Source organism: Zea mays, chromosome 10, assembly GCF_902167145.1.
Source record: "Zea mays cultivar B73 chromosome 10, Zm-B73-REFERENCE-NAM-5.0, whole genome shotgun sequence".
Classification (NCBI taxonomy): Eukaryota; Viridiplantae; Streptophyta; class Magnoliopsida; order Poales; family Poaceae; genus Zea; species Zea mays.
In genome coordinates this window covers 141012408-141032266 of record NC_050105.1, presented here as the reverse complement: position 1 = coordinate 141032266, position 19859 = coordinate 141012408, and the positions used below count along the sequence as shown (strand labels likewise).

Here is a 19859-nt window from a genome sequence, read left to right as displayed (position 1 = left end):
GATGGTTCACTAGCTTTTAAGGGTGTATTAGACGGCAAACTTTATTTAGTTGATTTTGCAAAAGAAGAGGCCGGTCTAGATGCATGCTTAATTGCTAAGACTAGCATGGGCTGGCTGTGGCATCGCCGCTTAGCACATGTGGGGATGAAGAACCTACACAAGCTTCTAAAGGGAGAACACGTGATAGGTCTAACCAATGTTACTTTCGAAAAAGATAGACCTTGTGCAGCTTGTCAAGCAGGTAAACAAGTGGGAGGAGCGCATCACAGCAAGAATGTGATGACCACATCAAGACCTCTGGAGCTGCTACATATGGACCTCTTCGGACCAGTCGCCTATCTAAGCATAGGAGGAAGTAAGTATGGTTTAGTTATTGTTGATGACTTTTCCCGCTTCATTTGGGTATTCTTTTTGCAGGATAAGTCTGAAACCCAAGGGACCCTCAAGCGCTTCCTAAGGAGAGCTCAAAATGAGTTTGAGCTCAAGGTGAAGAAGATAAGGAGCGACAACGGGTCCGAGTTCAAGAACCTTCAAGTGGAGGAGTTCCTTGAGGAGGAAGGGATCAAGCACGAGTTCTCCGCTCCCTACACACCACAACAAAATGGTGTGGTAGAGAGGAAGAACAGGACACTCATCGATATGGCGAGGACGATGCTTGGAGAGTTCAAGACCCCTGAGTGCTTTTGGTCAGAAGCCGTGAACACAGCTTGCCACGCCATCAACAGGGTCTACCTTCATCGCCTCCTCAAGAAGACTTCGTATGAGCTTCTAACCGGTAACAAACCCAATGTATCTTACTTTCGTGTATTTGGGAGCAAATGTTACATTCTTGTGAAGAAGGGTAGGAATTCTAAGTTTGCTCCCAAAGCGGTAGAAGGGTTTTTGTTAGGTTATGACTCAAATACAAAGGCGTATAGAGTCTTCAACAAATCATCGGGTTTGGTTGAAGTCTCTAGCGACGTTGTATTTGATGAGACTAATAGCTCTCCAAGAGAGCAAGTTGTTGATCTTGATGATGTAGATGAAGAAGACGTTCCAACGACCGCAATACGTACCATGTCGATTGGAGATGTGCGGCCACAGGAACAAGATGAACAAGATCAACCTTCTTCCTCAACAACGGTGCATCCCCCAACTCAAGACGATGAACAGGTTCATCAAAATGAGGCATGTGAGCAAGGGGGAGCACAAGATGATCATGTGATGGAGGAAGAAGCGCAACCGGCACCTCTAACCCAAGTTCGAGCGATGATTCAAAGGGATCATCCCGTCGACCAAATTCTGGGTGATATTAGCAAGGGAGTAACTACTCGATCTCGATTAGTTAATTTTTGTGAGCATTACTCCTTTGTCTCTTCTATTGAGCCTTTCAGGGTAGAGGAGGCCTTGCTAGATCTGGACTGGGTGTTGGCCATGCAGGAGGAGCTCAACAACTTCAAGATGAATGAAGTTTGGACGCTGGTGCCTCGTCCTAAGCAAAATGTTGTGGGAACCAAGTGGGTGTTCCGCAACAAACAAGACGAGCACGGGTGGTGACAAGGAACAAGGCTCGACTTGTGGCAAAAGGTTATGCCCAAGTCGCAGGTTTGGACTTTGAGGAGACTTTTGCTCCTGTGGCTAGGCTAGAGTCTATTAGTTTCTTGCTAGCATATGCCGCTCACCATTCTTTCAGGTTGTTCCAAATGGATGTGAAGAGCGCTTTCCTCAACGGGCCAATCAAGGAGGAGGTGTACGTGGAGCAACCCCCTGGCTTCGAGGATGAACGGTACCCCGACCACGTGTGTAAACTCTCTAAGGCGCTCTATGGACTTAAGCAAGCCCCAAGAGCATGGTATGAATGCCTTAGAGACTTTTTAATTGCTAATGCTTTCAAGGTTGGGAAAGTCGATCCAACTCTTTTCACTAAGACTTGTGATGGTGATCTTTTTGTGTGCCAAATTTATGTCGATGACATAATATTTGGTTCTACTAACCAAAAGTCTTGTGAAGAGTTTAGCAGGGTGATGACGCAGAAATTCGAGATGTCGATGATGGGCGAGTTGAACTACTTCCTTGGGTTCCAAGTGAAGCAACTCAAGGACGGCACCTTCATCTCCCAAACGAAGTACACATAAGACTTGCTAAAGCGGTTTGGGATGAAGGACGCCAAGCCCGCAAAGACTCTGATGGGGACCGACGGACACACCGACCTCAACAAAGGAGGTAAGTCCGTTGATCAAAAGGCATACCGGTCAATGACAGGGTCTTTACTTTATTTATGTGCTAGTAGACCGGATATTATGCTTAGCGTATGCATGTGTGCTAGATTTCAATCCGATCCTAAGGAATGTCACTTAGTGGCGGTGAAGCGAATTCTTAGATATTTAGTTGCTACGCCTTGCTTCGGGATCTGGTATCCAAAGGGGTCTACCTTTGACTTGATTGGATATTCAGATTCCGACTATGCTGGATGTAAGGTCGATAGGAAGAGTACATCAGGGACGTGCCAATTCTTAGGAAGGTCCCTGGTGTCATGGAACTCTAAGAAACAAACCTCCGTTGCCCTATCCACCGCTGAGGCCGAGTATGTTGCCACAGGACAGTGTTGCGCGCAACTACTTTGGATGAGGCAAACCCTCAGGGACTTTGGCTACAATCTGAGCAAAGTCCCACTCCTATGTGATAATGAGAGTGCTATCCGCATGGCGGAAAATCCTGTTGAGCACAGCCGCACAAAGCACATTGACATCCGGCATCACTTTTTGAGAGACCACCAGCAAAAGGGAGATATCGAAGTGTTTCATGTTAGCTCCGAGAACCAGCTAGCCGATATCTTTACCAAGCCTCTAGATGAGAAGACCTTTTGCAGGCTGCGTAGTGAGCTAAATGTCCTAGATTCGCAGAACTTGGATTGAATTGTAGCATACATGTATTTATGCCTTTGATCATGTTCCTTATGCATTTTGTTGCTTATGTATGGTGCTCAAGTTGTAAAAGCACTCCTCGGACCTCACAAGTCCTTGTGCAAGTGATGCACGTATTTAGGGGGAGATGTGTTACAACTTGACCCTTTGAGACTAACTGTGTGCTTGAGTTTGTTTGATTTAGTCTCAAAGGAGAATTGAAAGGGAAAAGGTGGACTTGGACCATGCAAGACTTCCACTGCACTCCGATGAAAGAGTAACTTTTCCAAGTTCATCTTTGTACTCTTATTGCCTTTATGCTCTTAGTTGAAGATTTTGGTGAGGCAATGGGATTAAGGGGCCAAGATTGATCCCGTTTTGGTGCTTGATGCCAAAGGGGGAGAAAATAAAGGCCAAAGCGATAAATGGATCAGCTACCACTTGAGAGATTTTGAAAATATAGAATAGAAAATATAGAATAGAGCTTTTGGTTTGTCAAAACTCTTTATTGTCTCTCTTGTCAAAAGTTGGCTTCTTGTGGGGAGAAATGTTGATTATGGGAAAAAGGGGGAGTTTTTGAAATCTTGAATCAATTTCTCTTGTAATGACTCTCTTTATGTTTCAACATGTGTGTTTGACTTAGAGATAGAAATTTGAGTTTGATTTGCAAAAACAAACCAAGTGGTGGCAAAGGATGATCCATATATGCCAAAATTGAATCAAAACAAATTTGAGTTCTTATTTGAATTGATTTTGTACTTGTTCTACTTGCTTTATGTTGTGTTGGCATAAATCACCAAAAAGGGGGAGACTGAAAGGGAAATGTGCCCTTGGGCCATTTCTAAGTGTTTTGGTGATTTAGTGTCCAACACAAATGCCTAAGTATAAAATGGTGGATAAAGTACAAATCAAGGATAAAGGTATGTTTCTCAGACTTAGTACATTGTTTTAGAGACTAATGTATTGTGTCTAAGTGCTGGAAACAGGAAAAATCGAATTGGAATTGTCTTGGCTCGAGCAGCCAAGACTCTGCTCAGTCTGGGAGCACCGGACTGTCCGGTGGTGCACCGGACAGTGTCCGGTGCGCCAGGCTGGCTCGAGCGAACTGGCCGCTCTCGGGAATTCACCGGCGACGTACGGCTATAATTCACCGGACTGTCCGGTGTGCACCGGACTGTCCGGTGAGCCAACGGTCGGCCGGGCCAACGGTCGGCCGCGCGATCTGCGCGGGACACGTGGCCGAGCCAACGGCTAGAAGGGGGCACCGGACTGTCCGGTGTGCACCGGACATGTCCGGTGCGCCAACGGCTCCCAAATCTGCAACGGTCGGTTTCGCCATTTAAGGAAAGAAATCGGGCACCGGACATTGTCCGGTGTGCACCGGACTGTCCGGTGCGCCAGGCGACAGAAGGCAAGATTTGCCTTCCTGGATTGCTCTCAACGGCTCCTAGCTGCCTTGGGGCTATAAAAGGGACCTCTAGGCGCATGGAGGAGAACACCAAGCATCTTTTGAGCATTGTTGATCACTCACACATCATTCTTGCGCACTTGTTCGACATTCTAGTGATTTGAGCTTCGTTCTAGTGTGCTAGTCTCTTGAGCTCAAGTCTGAGTCTTGTGTGTGTGTATTTGCTGTGATCTTTGTGTCTTGTGTGAGTTGCTAATCCCTCCCTTGCTCCGTGCTTCTTTGTGAACTTCAAGTGTAAGGGCGAGAGGCTTCAAGTTGTGGAGATTCCTCGCAAACGGGATTAAGAAAAGGAAAGCAAAACACCGTGGTATTCAAGTAGGTCTTTGGACCACTTGAGAGGGGTTGATTGCAACCCTCGTCCTTTGGGATGCCACAACGTGGAGTAGGCAAGCGTTGGTCTTGGCCGAACCACGGGATAACCACTGTGCCATCTCTGTGATTGATATCTTTGTGGTTATTGTGTTTTGTTGAGACTCCTCTCTAGCCACTTGGCATTATTGTGCTAACACTTAACCAAGTTTTTTTGGCATTGAGTTTCAAGTTTTACAGGATCACCTATTCACCCCCCCCCCCCTCTAGGTGCTCTCACGTGGCACCAGGCTCCAAACTTCATTTCTCTTGAAGTTGTTGAGCTCTTCCTGCATGGCCAACACCCAGTCTGGATCCTGCAAGGCCTCTTCTACCCTGAAAGGCTCAATAGAAGAGACAAACGAGTAATGCTCACAAAAATTAGGTAATCTTGAGCGAGTTGTTACTCCCTTGCTTATGTTACCCAGAATTTGATCAACGGGGTGATTTCTTTGGATCGTCGCTCGGACTTGAGTTGGAGGGGCTAGTGGTTCTTCCTCCAAAACTTGTTCTCCTTGTGCTGTCCCTTGATCACGCTCCTCTTCTTGAGGTGCCTGTCCATCATCTTGGGTTGGGGGATGCACCAACATCGAGGAAGAGGGCTGATCTTGCTCCTGTTGTTCCTGTGGTCGCACATCACCAATCGCCATCGTGCGCATTGCGGCCGTCGGGACATCATCTTCATCTATGTCATCAAGATCAACTTGCTCTCTTGGAGAGCCATTAGTCTCATCAAATACAACGTCGCTAGAGACTTCAACCAAACCCGATGATTTGTTGAAGACCCTATATGCCTTTGTATTTGAGTCATACCCTAGTAAAAACCCTTCTACAGCTTTGGGAGCAAATTTGGAATGTCTACCTTTCTTCACCAAAATATAGCATTTGCTCCCAAATACACGAAAGTAAGAGACATTGGGTTTGTTACCGGTAAGGAGTTCGTAGGAGGTCTTCTTGAGGAGACGATGCAGATATAGCCGGTTTATGGCGTGGCAGGCTGTGTTCACAGCTTCCGACCAAAACTGCTCGGGAGTCTTAAATTCTCCAAGCATCGTCCTTGCCATGTCGATTAGCGTCCTGTTCTTCCTCTCTACCACACTGTTTTGCTGTGGTGTGTAGGGAGCGGAGAACTCGTGCTTGACGCCTTCTTCATCAAGATACTCCTCCACTTGCATATTCTTGAACTCGGACCCGTTGTCGCTTCTTATCTTTTTCACCTTGAGCTCAAATTCGTTTTGAGCCCTCTTTAGAAAGCGCTTTAGGGTCCCTTGGGTTTCTGATTTATCCTACAAAAAGAACACCCAAGTGAAGCGGGAAAAATCATCGACAATTACAAGACCATACTTACTTCCCCCGATGCTGAGGTAGGCGACGGGTCCAAAAAGATCCATATGAAGGAGCTCCAGTGGTCTTGATGTTGTCATCACATTCTTGTTGTGATGAGTGCTTCCCACCTGTTTCCTTGCCTGACAAGCTGCACAAGGTCTATCTTTTTCGAAGCAGACATTGATTAGTCCTAACACATGTTCTCCCTTTAGAAGTTTATGAAGGTTCTTCATCCCAACATGTGCTAGACGGCGATGCCACAGCCAACCCATGCTAGTCTTAGCTATTAAGCATGCATCTAGATCGGCCTCCTCTTTCGAAAAATCAACTAAGTAGAGTTTGTTGTCTAATACACCCTTAAACGCTAATGAACCATCACTCCTTCTAAAGACAGAAACATCTATATTTGTAATAGACAATTATAACCCATGTTACATAATTGACTCACAGACAATAAGTTGTACCCGAGCGATTCAACTAAGAACACATTTGAGATAGAATGCTCGGATGTGATGGCTATCTTCCCCAATCCTTTAACCTTGCCTTGGTTCCCATCTCCAAAGATGATCGAATCCTGGGAATCCTTGTTCTTGACGTTGGAGGTGAACATCTTCTTCTCCCCCGTCATGTGGTTTGTGTATCCGCTGTCGATAATCCAGCTTGAGCCCCCGGATGCATAAACCTGCAAGGTAATTTACACTTGGGTTTTAGGTACCCAACTTTTGTTGGGTCCTACAAGGTTAGTCACAATAGCCTTTGGAACCCAAATACAAGTCTTGTCTCCCTTGCATTTGGATCCCAACTTTCTAGCAACTACTTTTTCATTTTTACATAAAAGCGCAAATGAAGTGTTGCAAGCATGGTAAATGGTAGAAGGTTCATTACATGTTCTCCTAGGCACATGAGGCACAAGGCCTACTTCTACCATGCACAAAACTAGAGCTAGAAGCAAACATAGCATGTGAATTAAACGCATCACAACTCCTATTATAATGAGCATTCCTAGAAAATTTTCTATCATTATAAATGAAAGCATGATTCCTTTGAGCACTATTAGCCATAGGGGCCTTCCCTTTCTCCTTGTTGGAAATGTAAGCCCTTTGGCTTATTAAGTTCTTGGCTTCCTTTCGAAAGCCAAGTCCATCCTTAATTGAGGGGTGTCTACCAACGGTGTAGGCATCCCTAGCAAATTTTAACTTATCAAAATCAACCTTGCAAGTCTTAAGTTGAGAATTAAGACTTGCTACCTCATCATTTAATTTAGTAATGGACACAAGATGTTCATTACAAGCATCAATATCAAAATCCTTGCATCTATTGCAAATTACAACATGTTCTACACATGAACTAGATTTATTAGCTACCTCTAGCTTAGCATTTAAATCATCATTCGAAGTCTTTAAACTAGAGATAGATTCATGGCAAGCAGATAACTCAGAAGATAGCATTTCATTTCTCTTAGTTTCTAAAGCAAGAGATTTTTGCACACTAACAAATTTATCATGCTCCTCATATAAAATATTGAAGCGTCCCCAATCCTCTGGGACTCAAATGTGATACAATTACTAGTCCCAGGAGGCTAGTAAACACATTTATACATCAGATGATACCAAATCTGCTTAAACGAGACAAACCTACAAAGGTGGCGAACAACTTTAAGAGTTGGTCCACAACTCGGGACATATCATCAGAGTGGGGCTGAAGCAGCCCGATATACGCAGTGAAGCAAATCAGCGGTCCAACAGCCACATGCAAGGTTGGAAACAGTCGTAACTCTTACCCGATCTCCTTTTTCTGAAAAACAACAAATAAGCAAGGGTGAGTACAAACGTACTCAGCAGCCCACCTTCACCCGCGAAATGGGAAAATCAGATATAATGCATGGCATATGTGGAGCTCAGGATATTTTGCAGAAACAGCAATACTTTATGCAGGGTTGTTTTGTAAAACATTTTGTATTTTTCAAAACGCATCCTCTCCCAAAGGAGCAGGAAGTTTTTTTTCAATATAGAACAAAATCCCCTGGACTAAACCATCCAGGTATCTCAGCAGTTTCCCACTGGTTTTCATTTTCAAAAACAGCTACTGGACTTCTCGTCCACCATAGCTCACGGCTCAACCACTGGACCTTTTAAAAACCACTTTTCTCAAACGCACCTCTTTTTTTTAAAAAACAAAACACTAATTGCCATACCACACCAGACTCGTCCATTCCTGTGGACACAGACTATTCGAATAGGTTTTCAAACTCTGCGCAAAGGTGTACACTTTACCCACTAATCCGGCTCTGCGATCTCATGATCAATGAGATCCGAATCCGAATCTCTTTCTTTCCCCGCACGTCCTAACCTTAACGGTTATATCGGAAGGAGTCAGGCCACCACCATGTCCAAACCGGACAAAACATTCCCCCTCCTTATCCTCCCGGTGCTCCCCAGCCTTCATAACCCTGGGGTTAGACCGTACGAGTTCAGATTGAGTGACTGCCCACACAGTCTCGAGTGGTTGTACTTATCATGAGTACAGGTAGCGAAAGATGACAAACTGGTCCTTATATGAGGGGACAATCCTTCTGCTCACGCCTAAACCAGCTGAGCCTTCACCTTAGGCCCTCCCCTAAACCAGGGAGTCCCTGATCATCCCTACTCAAAGGTGATAAGGGTGAAAACCTTTCATCATACACATTTTGAAAAGCATTTTCTTTTGAAAAACTCACACCTTTTCTCAAATCATTTGTAACAAATATATTAAGGATTGATTGCGGCAAGCGGCTTGGGTGGCCATAATAACTTGTCTCAAAATCATATCATGCATAAAATAACATGTTGAGGGTTGTGGTTGAAAAATCATAGGTAATTTATGCATCAAAGGGATCCAGTGAGCTTGCCGTGCTTATTCGGCGAAGGGGGAAGGGGAGCTCACGGAACTGGCTTCTAGCTCCACTGTCTGGCGTAGACTTGCAGGTCTGGCCTCCACGAGACGGCACGAACGCTCCGATAACTATGCAACATGAATAAGCAAACATACAAACAAGCAAGTATACCAACAAATATTTAGTATAGTGGTCAGAAAAGCGATATATGGATGGGTAGAATCTTGAGTAGAATCTGTGTCATGTGGTGTTGTGATATTACTGGTGGTGGAGCGGAGGTGCTTACCAGGAGGGTGGACTGGAGGCGAAGCGGCACTATGCGTGTAGCCGGCAGAGCGGAGTAACTGAGTGGGTGGGGTGTTTGCCTTGGCTGAGGGTGTTGAGTGTGTGTGAAGAGGGAGAGGGTAGCTGGGTGTATTTTATAGCTGAGTGTATGTGGTGTAGCACAGTGAAGTTCACTGTTGGTGAGAATAGTGACGAATGAATCGTCTGACTTAGTATGAACAGGAGAGTTATAGGCAGAATATGGGACAAGGGTATTTTGGGAGTTTTCTGGAATATGGACCAGGCTTAAGGGATGACATGGTTGGATAGGGAATAGTTTGATAAGAATTTAGAAACAAGAATTATTGGAATCTGAGTTTGGAAGCCTGGTTCAAAGGAATCTCAAAGTTAAGCATGCTCAACTTGGAGAAACCTAGGATGGGTGACCAGATGGGAGGTTCCCTACTGGAAGGAAAATCACAGTCACCGGAGTTCGTATGACTGGAATATGGGTATGGCTGGTCTTAGGTGGACTGGACAGCATGACGGATGAGAAGTTGAAATTTGAGGTGATCGGATGATCGATGAATAGTAACGATGAATAGTGACGACGAAAAGATATTATAGATATCATCGATGAATAGTAACGATGAATAGTAACTGTGAATAGTGATGGTGAATAGTCGTATGAACGAACGATGAACGATGAATAGTGACAATGAACGAACGATGAACGATAAATAGGAACTATGAACGAACGGACGAACGATCGAATGATCGGACGAACGAACAATCGAAATTTCGGCAGCATAACGGCAGGACAAAGATTATCTGGAAGAAAGATGAATAGGGACTATGAACCAACGATGAACGATGAATAGGAACTATGAACGAACGATGAACGATCGAATGATCGAACGAACGAACGATCGGAATTTCGGCAGCATAACGGCAGGGAAAAGATTATTTGGATGAATGAATGGACGGACGATCGAATGATCGGACGAACGAACGATTGGAATTTCGGCAGCATAACGACAGGAAAAAGATTATTTGGACGAACGAACGGACGAACGATCGAACGATCGGACGAACGGACGAACGAACCATGAACGATCGAACGAACGATCGAACGATCAGACGAACAAACTAAGAACAGGGGGACGAACGATTGAAGAACGACCGAACGATCCTTATGCTAGTGTGTGCTTGTGTGGAACATGGAATGGGTGTGTGGGGGGAAGCGAGTTGCCATGAAATGGCTTGGGGTGGGATGAGAGAAGGCCCCTCTATTTATAGCCATGGTGGGGGGTTAGGGGATGAATGAGAGGATTAGTCAGAGGATGAGAGAATTAGTGGGAGATTAGCATGTATTTGTCTTGTATAAGTGAGATTGGCTTGTAGAGCTCACCGTATGACACTGGAGGCATACATATACGTATGAGCATGAGGAAAGTTATGAAGAAAATATTTATAGGGACTTGAAAAATGATTCTGAAGGTATTTCTCAAGAGGAAAATACTTGGAGATATATCGGTGGAATATTTGGACAGTATTTCTGGAAAGAACTTGAAGGGGGTTACTCGGGAAATATCTAGGTGGTATTTCTGGAAGAATTTGAGGGGGTCACTGGAGAAATATCTGGGCAGTATTTCTAAAAAGAAATTGAGGGTGATCACTGGGGAAATATTTGTAGGATATTTTGAGGAGGATTTTGGAGAGAATATAGGCCACTATAATTTATTTGTTGATATCAACTTGCAAACAAACATTTTGAAATGAAACTTGAAATTCATTTTGAATTTAGGGCGAGTTTGAGAAAATTTCAGGATTTGAATTTTTGGGATGCTACAAATATCCTCTTGTTTTTCTAACAATATATCCTTTGCATTTAGAGCATCAATTAATTCATTGATCTTTTCTACCTTAGCTCTATCTAAACCTTTGAATAAGCTAGAGTAATCTACTTCATCATCACTAGAATCATCATCGCTAGAAGTAGTGTATTTAGGGGTATCACGAACACTTACCTTCTTTTCCTTGGCCATGAGGCAAGTGTGTCGTTCGTTGGGAAAGAGAGAGGACTTGTTGAAGGCCGAGGCTGCCAGTCCTTCATCGTCGGAGTCGGATGAAGAGCAGTCTGAATCCCATTCTTTGCCAAGGTGGGCCTCGCCTTTCGCCTTCCTATAACTTTTCTTCTTCTCCTTCTTCCCATGTCTTTCTTCCCCCTGGTCATTTTCATTATCGGGACATTGAGCAATAAAATGACCAGTCTTACCGCATTTGAAGCAGGAGCGCTTTCCCCGTGTCTTATTCTTGTTGGGGTACTCCTTGTGTCCTTTTAATGCGGTCTTGAAGCGCTTGATGATAAGCGCCATTTCATCTTCGTTGAGGCCAGCGGCCTCCACTTGTGCCACCTTGCTTGGTAGCGTCTCCCTGCTGCTGGTTGCTTTGAGGGCAACAGTTTGAGGCTCGTGGATGGGTAGTGGACCGTTTAGAGCATCGTCCACATATCGAGCCTCCTTCACCATCATGCGCTCGCTCACGAATTTTTCGAGTATCTCCTCGGACGTCATCTTGGTGTACCTGGGGTTTTCACGAATGAGATTGACAAGATGGGGGTCAATTACTGTAAATGATCTTAGCATTAGTCGGACGACGTCGTGGTCCGTCCATCTTGTGCTTCCATAGCTCCTAATCTTGTTGACCAGGGTCTTGAGCCTGTTGTATGTTTGTGTTGGCTCCTCTCCCCTGATCATCGCGAACCTTCCCAGCTCGCCTTCCACCAACTCCATTTTGGTGATCGTGGTGGCGTCGTTTCCCTCATGCGATATCTTGAGGGTGTCCCATATTTGCTTGGCGTTGTCCAAGCCGCTCACCTTGTTGTATTCATCCCTGCACAAGGATCCTAGCAAAACAGTGGTAGCTTGTGCATTCTTATGAATTTGTTCATTAATAAACACCGGGTTATCCGTACTATCGAAATGCATTCCATTTTCAACTATCTCCCAAATACTAGGATGGAGAGAAAATAAGTGACTACGCATTTTGTGACTCCAAAAAGAGTACTCCTCTCCATCAAAATGTGGAGGTTTACCAAGTGGAATTGAAAGCAAATGCACATTGGAATTGAACGGAATACGAGAATAATCAAATGAATAGTTTTGATTAACCGGTTTCTTTTTAGACGAGTCATCGTCGTCGTCGTCTCTTGGTGAAGAAGAGGAGGCGTCGCTATCGTAGTAAATGATCTTCTTGATCCACCTCTTCTTCTTCCCGTCCCTCTTCTTGTGACTCGATCCTGAGTTAGTGGACTTGTCGTCCCTTGGCTCGTTGAAGAGGGACTCCTTCTCCTTGTCGTTGACCACCATCCCCTTTCCCTTAGGATCCATCTCTTCGGGTGATTAGTCCCTTAGATGAATAGAACGGCTCCAATACCAATTGAGAGCACCTAGAGGGGGGGTGAATAGGTGATCCTGTAAAAATCAAATACTAATAGCCACAAAACTTAGTTATAAGTGTTAGTACGGCTAAGTGGCTTGAAGCGATCTCTTGCGAGCACAATTAATCACAGAGAGGAGTAACACAAGAGACACGCGATTTTTATCCCGTGGTTCGGCCAAGTAACACTTGCCTACTTCCATGTTGTGGCATCCCAATGGACGAGAGTTGCACTCAACCCCTTTCAAGTGATCCAATGATCAACTTGAATACCACGACTTTCTTCCTTAGTCTTTTCTCCCGTTTGCGAGGAATCTCCACAACTTGGAGCCTCTCGCCCTTACAATAATGATCACAAAAGAAGCACGGAAGTAAGGGAGGAGAGAGCAACACACACAAGACTCAAATCACAGCACAATCACGCACATAAGTCACAACTTGAGCTCAAAACACAACCCGCGGAGTTCACAACTCAATTGGAGCTCAAGTCACTATCTCAAAGAATCAAATGCGCAAAGTTGGAGTCTTGGAGTCTTAGAGTGTTTCTTGAATGCTTTAGTTACTCCTCCATGCGCCTAGGGGTCCCTTTTATAGCCCCAAGGCAGCTAGGAGCCGTTGGAGGCCAACAAGGAAGGCTATCCTTGCCTTCTGTCGGGTGGCGCACCGGACAGTCCGGTGCGCCACCGGACAGTCAATGTAGACGGTTCGGTGCCGATCTCCTTCCTATTCTAGCGCAGACAACTGTTGCATCTCCGGGCCAGATGGCGCACCGGACACTGTCCGGTGCCCCCTGCCTACCGTTGGCGCGGGCCACGCGTCGCCCGCGGATTGCGCGGCCGACCGTTGCGCTGGCGACCGTTGGCTCACCGGACAGTCCGGTGAATTATAGGCGTACGCCGCCGATTTTTCCCGAGAGTGGCCTGTTCACCGGAAGCCAGCCTGGCGCACTGGACACTATCCGGTGCACCATCGGACAGTCCGGTGTGCCAGACCGAGCTGGACTTCGGCTGCACCAAGCCAAGTCATTTGCAATTCTTTTCTTCTTTTCTTCTCACTGTTTCTAGCACTTAAATAGAACATATTAGTACTTAAAAACTATGTACTAAGTCTAGAAACATACCTTCTCTTCGATTTGCACTTCTCTCTTTATTTAGCACATAAGGACTTATTTAAATGTGTTGGGCACTTAATCACCAAAACATAATAGAAATTGTCCAAGGGCACATTTCCCTTTTAAGTGCCACTCTTCCGCCTCCATATCCTCCCCCTACAGACCTTCAAGGATGAAAGGGGAGAGGTCCTCGTAGCCATCCCCGGGCGCAAGAAACGTGCCCCGGGGAGGAAGCAACAATGGCAGGAGGCGACCACCCCCAAGGTTCAGCAACCCCCGCCGGCAATGATGCCTCTGTAGACAAGCCCACCATCGTCACAAGTATGACGACGAGAGAACCCACGACGATGGTGCAGGAACAACAACTGTTGTATCCGCCATTGGGGCCTCACCAACGACAGCATCAGCAGCAGCGGGGACCGCCCCCACGTCAGGGACGGTCACCAACGATTCAAGGGGACCGTAGCTTCCAAGTGTACTCCTATACTTAGTCTTAGATTGAAAGGGAAATGGAGTTATAGGCAAAGGGAAGGCTTCTACTACATCTCCGTCGGTATCAAATACCCTTTGCCCTACTCATGTACTTAAATCTGTACCTTTCCTGTTAAAGTCCTCCAAATTTCTTCGTTTTCGGCGCTTAATGCCAAAGGGGGAGAAATTAATAGGCCAAAGCAAAAGGACTGCACCACCACCCTATTTTTCTAAAAACCATTTATCTTCTAAATTGATACTATTACATTTGTGAAAACCCTCTTGGCAGCTAAGAGGATAAAAACTTTTTATGCCAAAAGGGAGAACTTATTCAGAGGGAGTTTTTATTTGGCCAAAGGATAAGCATTTGAAAAAGGGAGAGAATCTTTCAAACTTGAAAAATGCTTTTGAAAAATTCTATTCTTATACCTTAGGCCAATTGCAAATGAATTTGAAAATATTTTACCAAAAGATTTGCAAAAACAAGCTAAGTGGTGCAAATGTGTTCCAAAATTGGAACTAGGTCAAAAACTTAAATATATACTTAGAACTACTTTCACTTCAGTAACTTATGCACTCTTGTCAATTTCCAAACTACTTACATTTCTACACTTTATATTTGTTTTGGTTTGTGTTGGCATCAATTACCAAAAAGGGGACATTGGAAGGAAAATGGTGTTTACCATTTTCTCTAATTGATTTTGGTGCTTGATAACCATCACAACCTCATGGACTAACTAGTTTACCTAGGTGTTTGATTCACATGTGCATAAGTCCATCCATCTCAATTCTAAGTCGATTGTCTAGAATAACGTAGATTACTTCGAATAGGAGAGTTTTTTGGAAAAATCTCCTATGCATGGGCCCTTCTGGCGGACCGTCTGCGACACCTAGATACACCTCGGACAGGAACCTTATTGAAAACCATCTTTCTACTATGAACTGTCCGAAGGAAAGAAGAGCATCGTCCGGCTCTCAGGCGTGGACCGTCCGCCCTTTGAAAACCAAAAAACCCCAAAGATGTCGGGTTCGGTAAAATTCATTTTTAGCGTCCTCATGGACCGTTCGGGGTGCACGGCTGGACCGTCCGCGACTGCTTTATCTGACATCTGACAACACATCAATGCACTTATAGTCGTTGATATAGCCGTTACTGCTAACCGTTATGATTTCAGTCATTGATGTGCAGGGGCGGACCATCCGGGCTAAGAGCGTGGACCGTCCGCGTATGGCAGATAGTTGGCAACAGCTAGTAAGTGGTTGGTGGCTATAAATATAACCCCAACCACCTCCATTCATATATCCAAGTATTTCATTCATTCACATTCAATACAAGAGAAGCACATCACTCCAAGACACATCCAAAGCTCCTCCAAGTGCCATAATTGTGAGAAGTGATCATTAGTGATTGGTGCCTTGGAAAGTCAAGAGGGAGTGATCTTGTATTTCTTTTGTTGCTCTTATTGTTTGGCTTTGTTGATTGTTCTTTCTTCCTCTCCTTCTAAACTCTCAAGTGACTTGTAAAGCTAGCAAAAGACACATAATTATGTAGTGATCCTTGCGGGGTCTAATTGACCCTCGAGATTAAGAAGCACTCAACCGGTCTAAGTGACCGTTTGAGAGAGGGAAAGGGTTGAAAGGGACCCAGCCTACGTGGCCTCCTCAATGGGGAGGAGGTTCTTCGGAACTAAACCTTGGGAGACAAATCGCCCATGTCTTTGTGTTAATCTTACTTCGCGATTTCATTCTTCCTCTCCCCTTTCTCTCTATAAGTTCTCTTGCTTATCGTTTTGAGCTAGCTCCCAAAAGTTATCTGCATTCATTGAGCAACTCGTAGCAAGAAGAACTATCTTCCGCACTCCGATTTCATTATTACACGTTCTAACGCTAACCTCGGGTGAAGTTCGTGTTCAAAGTTCATAATTTTCAGGTTTTGACTATTCACCCTGCCTCTAGGCGACTTTCACCTACGAGGCACAGACCCGAACCCTCGCGTCACTGGCCCACGTCAGTAATGATAAGCCATGTCGAGAGGTGCGTATGACGCACCGAGGGCATGTCAGGAAGTCTCCATCAGGCACGACTGCACGTCTTCATGTACAGTCGCAGGGATACTAACACTACCCTGTGGGGCCAGTCGAGCCTGGTCAAGGTAGCATTGTGGCACCGGATGTCCAAATAGTGACATGTATACCGAAAGGGATGGGACAACACCCATACCAAAAGCTGGGCAACAGCATGATGGGGAGCGACGCAAGGTCTGTGATGACATGGGACCCGAGACTGACCCTGGGGACGTACGAAGATGCCCCGAGACTGACCCTCTCTCTCTCGGATGTAAGGTTCAGCCCTTGAAGAATAAAAGGGAGACCCTTTCTTTTCCTACACATAGGATGTAACACAATCTACTGCAATTCTACGATCAGCACTACACTGGACTAGAGCCCCGGTCTGAACCAGTATAAACCTGTACCTCAAATTTCTTGTCGAATCCCGCTGATTCACCATTCGGAGTGAGCCCGCGCTTGCATCCCCACAGAACACAAGTCTTATTGTCCCCCGGTTTCTGAAACCACGATAAAAAGGAACCACAAATATGACGGAAGTGGACGACAACGGCACAAGAGGAAAAGAGTTTCGACTAGTGTCATTGAACACTAAAACTTTTCAGTGGCTCATTGCCATGGTTTCAATCCCACGACAAGTAAATTTGTAGGTTACAGTGGGGTTTGTGAGCTATTGCTCGAATGGCTTTGCTCTAGCGAGCATAAAGGAGAGTTTTAGACTGGTTCGAGAAAGTCCCCTACGTTCAATATGGTATTGAAGTCTTTGTTGTTGATTTCGGGTGTTACAAGGTGAAACACTAAGCTCTTGTGCTCGTGTGAGGGGACTACAAGCTAAGTTAGCTTGAGCTTTTACAGGAGCCCCCACCCCTTTATATAGTCGAGGGAGTGAGAAGTGGTTGGTGATAAATGTGTAGCCTTTATCAAAGGTCGTAGAGTCTTATCGGGGATGTAGGTTGACCTAGCTTAGCGTGATCGGGGCCGGAGCCGACCTGATAGGGGTGGCTGTGTTGGAATTTACTCGTGGTGATCGAGGTTAAAACCAACCTAGTGGAGGAAACCGGTCAAGAAATCTTAGTCAGATTTGCTAAGGTCCAGTTCGATCTGGCCAGGGCAACCAGGTTGGATGGTTGGAAGACAAGGTTGGGTTTGACATGGTCAGGCTTGACCTAGTCAAGGTGACCAGGTCGAGGCTACCTCGCTTGGGGACCATCCTAGGCGAAGTTCCTATCTTTTAGAATGGGTTTCTCATGCTGTCTAAAGGCACCCTAAATATGGATACATGTCACTCACTCATGGAATTTCGAACTTCCCTAATGATACGCAGGGAAAAGACTCATGGTAAAATGAGTTATTATAGATTACAAACATTATACAGTTTCTCCACACCTGAATTCAATTCAAAAGTTAGGATGTCAAAAGCCATGAACAAACCACACAATCTGCTTTAAATAATTACTTTACAAGAAGTACGCCAGGAACGAACACACATCTGTGACCAACATGGTGTCATGTTAACCAGCAATTAAATATTAATGCAGAAAATGCCAGACCTACTAAATACTTCTGCTGAATAGATCTCTTTTCCAGTTTTAACTTACACTTGGCTTCCTAAACATAGCACTGCTACCATATTTCACGCAACAAAATGGTCAGCGCCGAAACTACAGCACTCAAATCAAATGTTTTCTGATCAAATACACCTAAACACATAATACTGAATCAGCCAGTCTCATGCATGATGTGTCAAACTCTACAACTTCCTTCGAAACACAGGATCGACATTAACATTCAAATTCGTGAAATTCTCACACCGAGCAACGGTTTCATTTATTTTTTCAAGTACCTTCGGCAGGTCTGCAATATTAGCTTCGATCTTAGATTTGAGGATCTTGACTTTCTTCTCAAGCTCCTGGTCGTCTTCGGTAACTGATGTTTCCGAGATAACTGCAGCTTCTGCAATATACATGGACATATTAGCAGTTATTAATGTAATAAAAAGCTACAACGTAATGAATCAAAGCATGCCGAGCTTGAGAAACGTCAGTTGTCTTTGAAAATGTTAGTTTTTTTATTTCTGAAATCAACAGACCAATACAAGCGAATTGTGGCAAACTAGCAATGGCAGATGTAAAAGACTAGGCATTTTCTTAATTTTGATAGGTATTTGAACTGTGTAAGCGTAACATGTAAAAAGAGGTAGGGGTCACCTAAAATGACTTAGGTTAAGAGAGATCTTAAAAAGTGGAATATCTCCAAGGAATTAGTTAAGGATAGGTGTGCTTTGAGACTAGCAATCAACGTGTCTGAGCCATGATCTTTGTCTCTTTTTTTGTTTATCCTTAACTCTACCGTTTGTTACCCTTTTGGTGTTTGTTCACCTTTTTTCCTATCCTTGTTTCTTGTGGGTTTCATCTCTAGCAACCCAACTTGCTTGAAAAAAGGATATGCTGTTGTTGTTATATATCTCGTTTTTGCTACATTATAATCACTTATTTTCTATATGAATGATCACCTGAATTAGTAGTACAAAATTCGCCATAGGTGACCTTTTTTATCCTGTGTCCACCTGTTGGTGGATTTTTCTATAAACTTGGTCAAAGTTTAGGAAGTCTGATTTAGGACAAAGCAAAAGTGAACTATAGTTGGAATGGATGGAGTATTAACATTGCCACAACTAGCAAGGGAGTGGGAATTGGTTATTAGTATCATTTAACAACTAAGTGGTAAACGAAAATTCACTAGACCACATCCATAGGCAAACAATGTACTCTGAATATACGTCAGAAATTTGCCATGCCAAGAAAACTAAATTCTTTCACTTCTTCTCTCGGTCAAGGTCATAGGTTTTTAGACAAATATATAAACAAAGGCTTTGACCCCAAATGTATATACAAAATCAATCCCCCAAAGTGACAGCTTCATCACGTAGACCCCGAGAACAAAATTTATAGAACACAAACAGCATCACCGCCACGCAAGAGGGCGGAGCAATCTCGAACCCTAGTACGATAGCTTGGCAGGAAGAGGGGCATACCAGGGCGAGCGGGCGGGCGGAGCGCGTCGAGGCGGGAGACAATAGCGTCGGAGAGGAGGGTGGCGGTGCCGCGGACGTGTTCGAGGACGCGGCGGTCCAGATCGGCTACCTCTCTCTCCAGCTCCTCCACACTCTGCAGCTCCTCCGCCTCCGCCTCGTCCTCAGCGTCTGCGGTAGGGGCCGGAGCCTTCCTCTTGCGCTGGTTGGGCGCGGCTCGAGTTTGGCCTGGCTCGAGCGAACCGCCAGCCATGGCGGATTTTGTGAGGTAGAGCCGGTACGCCCGCGCACGGGCCGGGGCCGACGAGGGAAGCGCAGCGCAGCGAATTCAGTTTTGGGGAGGAGCGCAGGGTGCGGCCGTGCGACTTTGCATTGCAATTTGCAAGCAGACGATAGGCCCGGTTCAAATTAGGGGCATCCGAAACGTGGACCCCAGATGGGTTAAGTCGGCCGTTGAGTTTAGAGAACTCCAACAAAAAAAATGTTAAACTAGATCCTATCTTAAAATATATTATCGTCGTTCTTAGATATTTGTCGTCGGCTTAGTTCATTTTTAACTAAAATTCGGATTACTGGAGT

General features: G+C 45.0%; 1 protein-coding gene across 1 annotated transcript; it reads right to left on the bottom strand.

Moving 5' to 3' along the window:
- Positions 1 to 17800: 17800 nt before the first annotated feature.
- Positions 17801 to 19659, bottom strand: LOC100274858 (uncharacterized). The gene is made up of 2 exons (NM_001149120.1): positions 19284 to 19659; positions 17801 to 18202 (listed from the first exon to the last, which is right to left on the bottom strand). The coding sequence occupies exons 1-2, from the start codon at positions 19531 to 19533 to the stop codon at positions 18000 to 18002; spliced, it is 453 nt and encodes a 150-aa protein (NP_001142592.1). The 5' UTR covers positions 19534 to 19659; the 3' UTR covers positions 17801 to 17999.
- Positions 19660 to 19859: the final 200 nt, after the last annotated feature.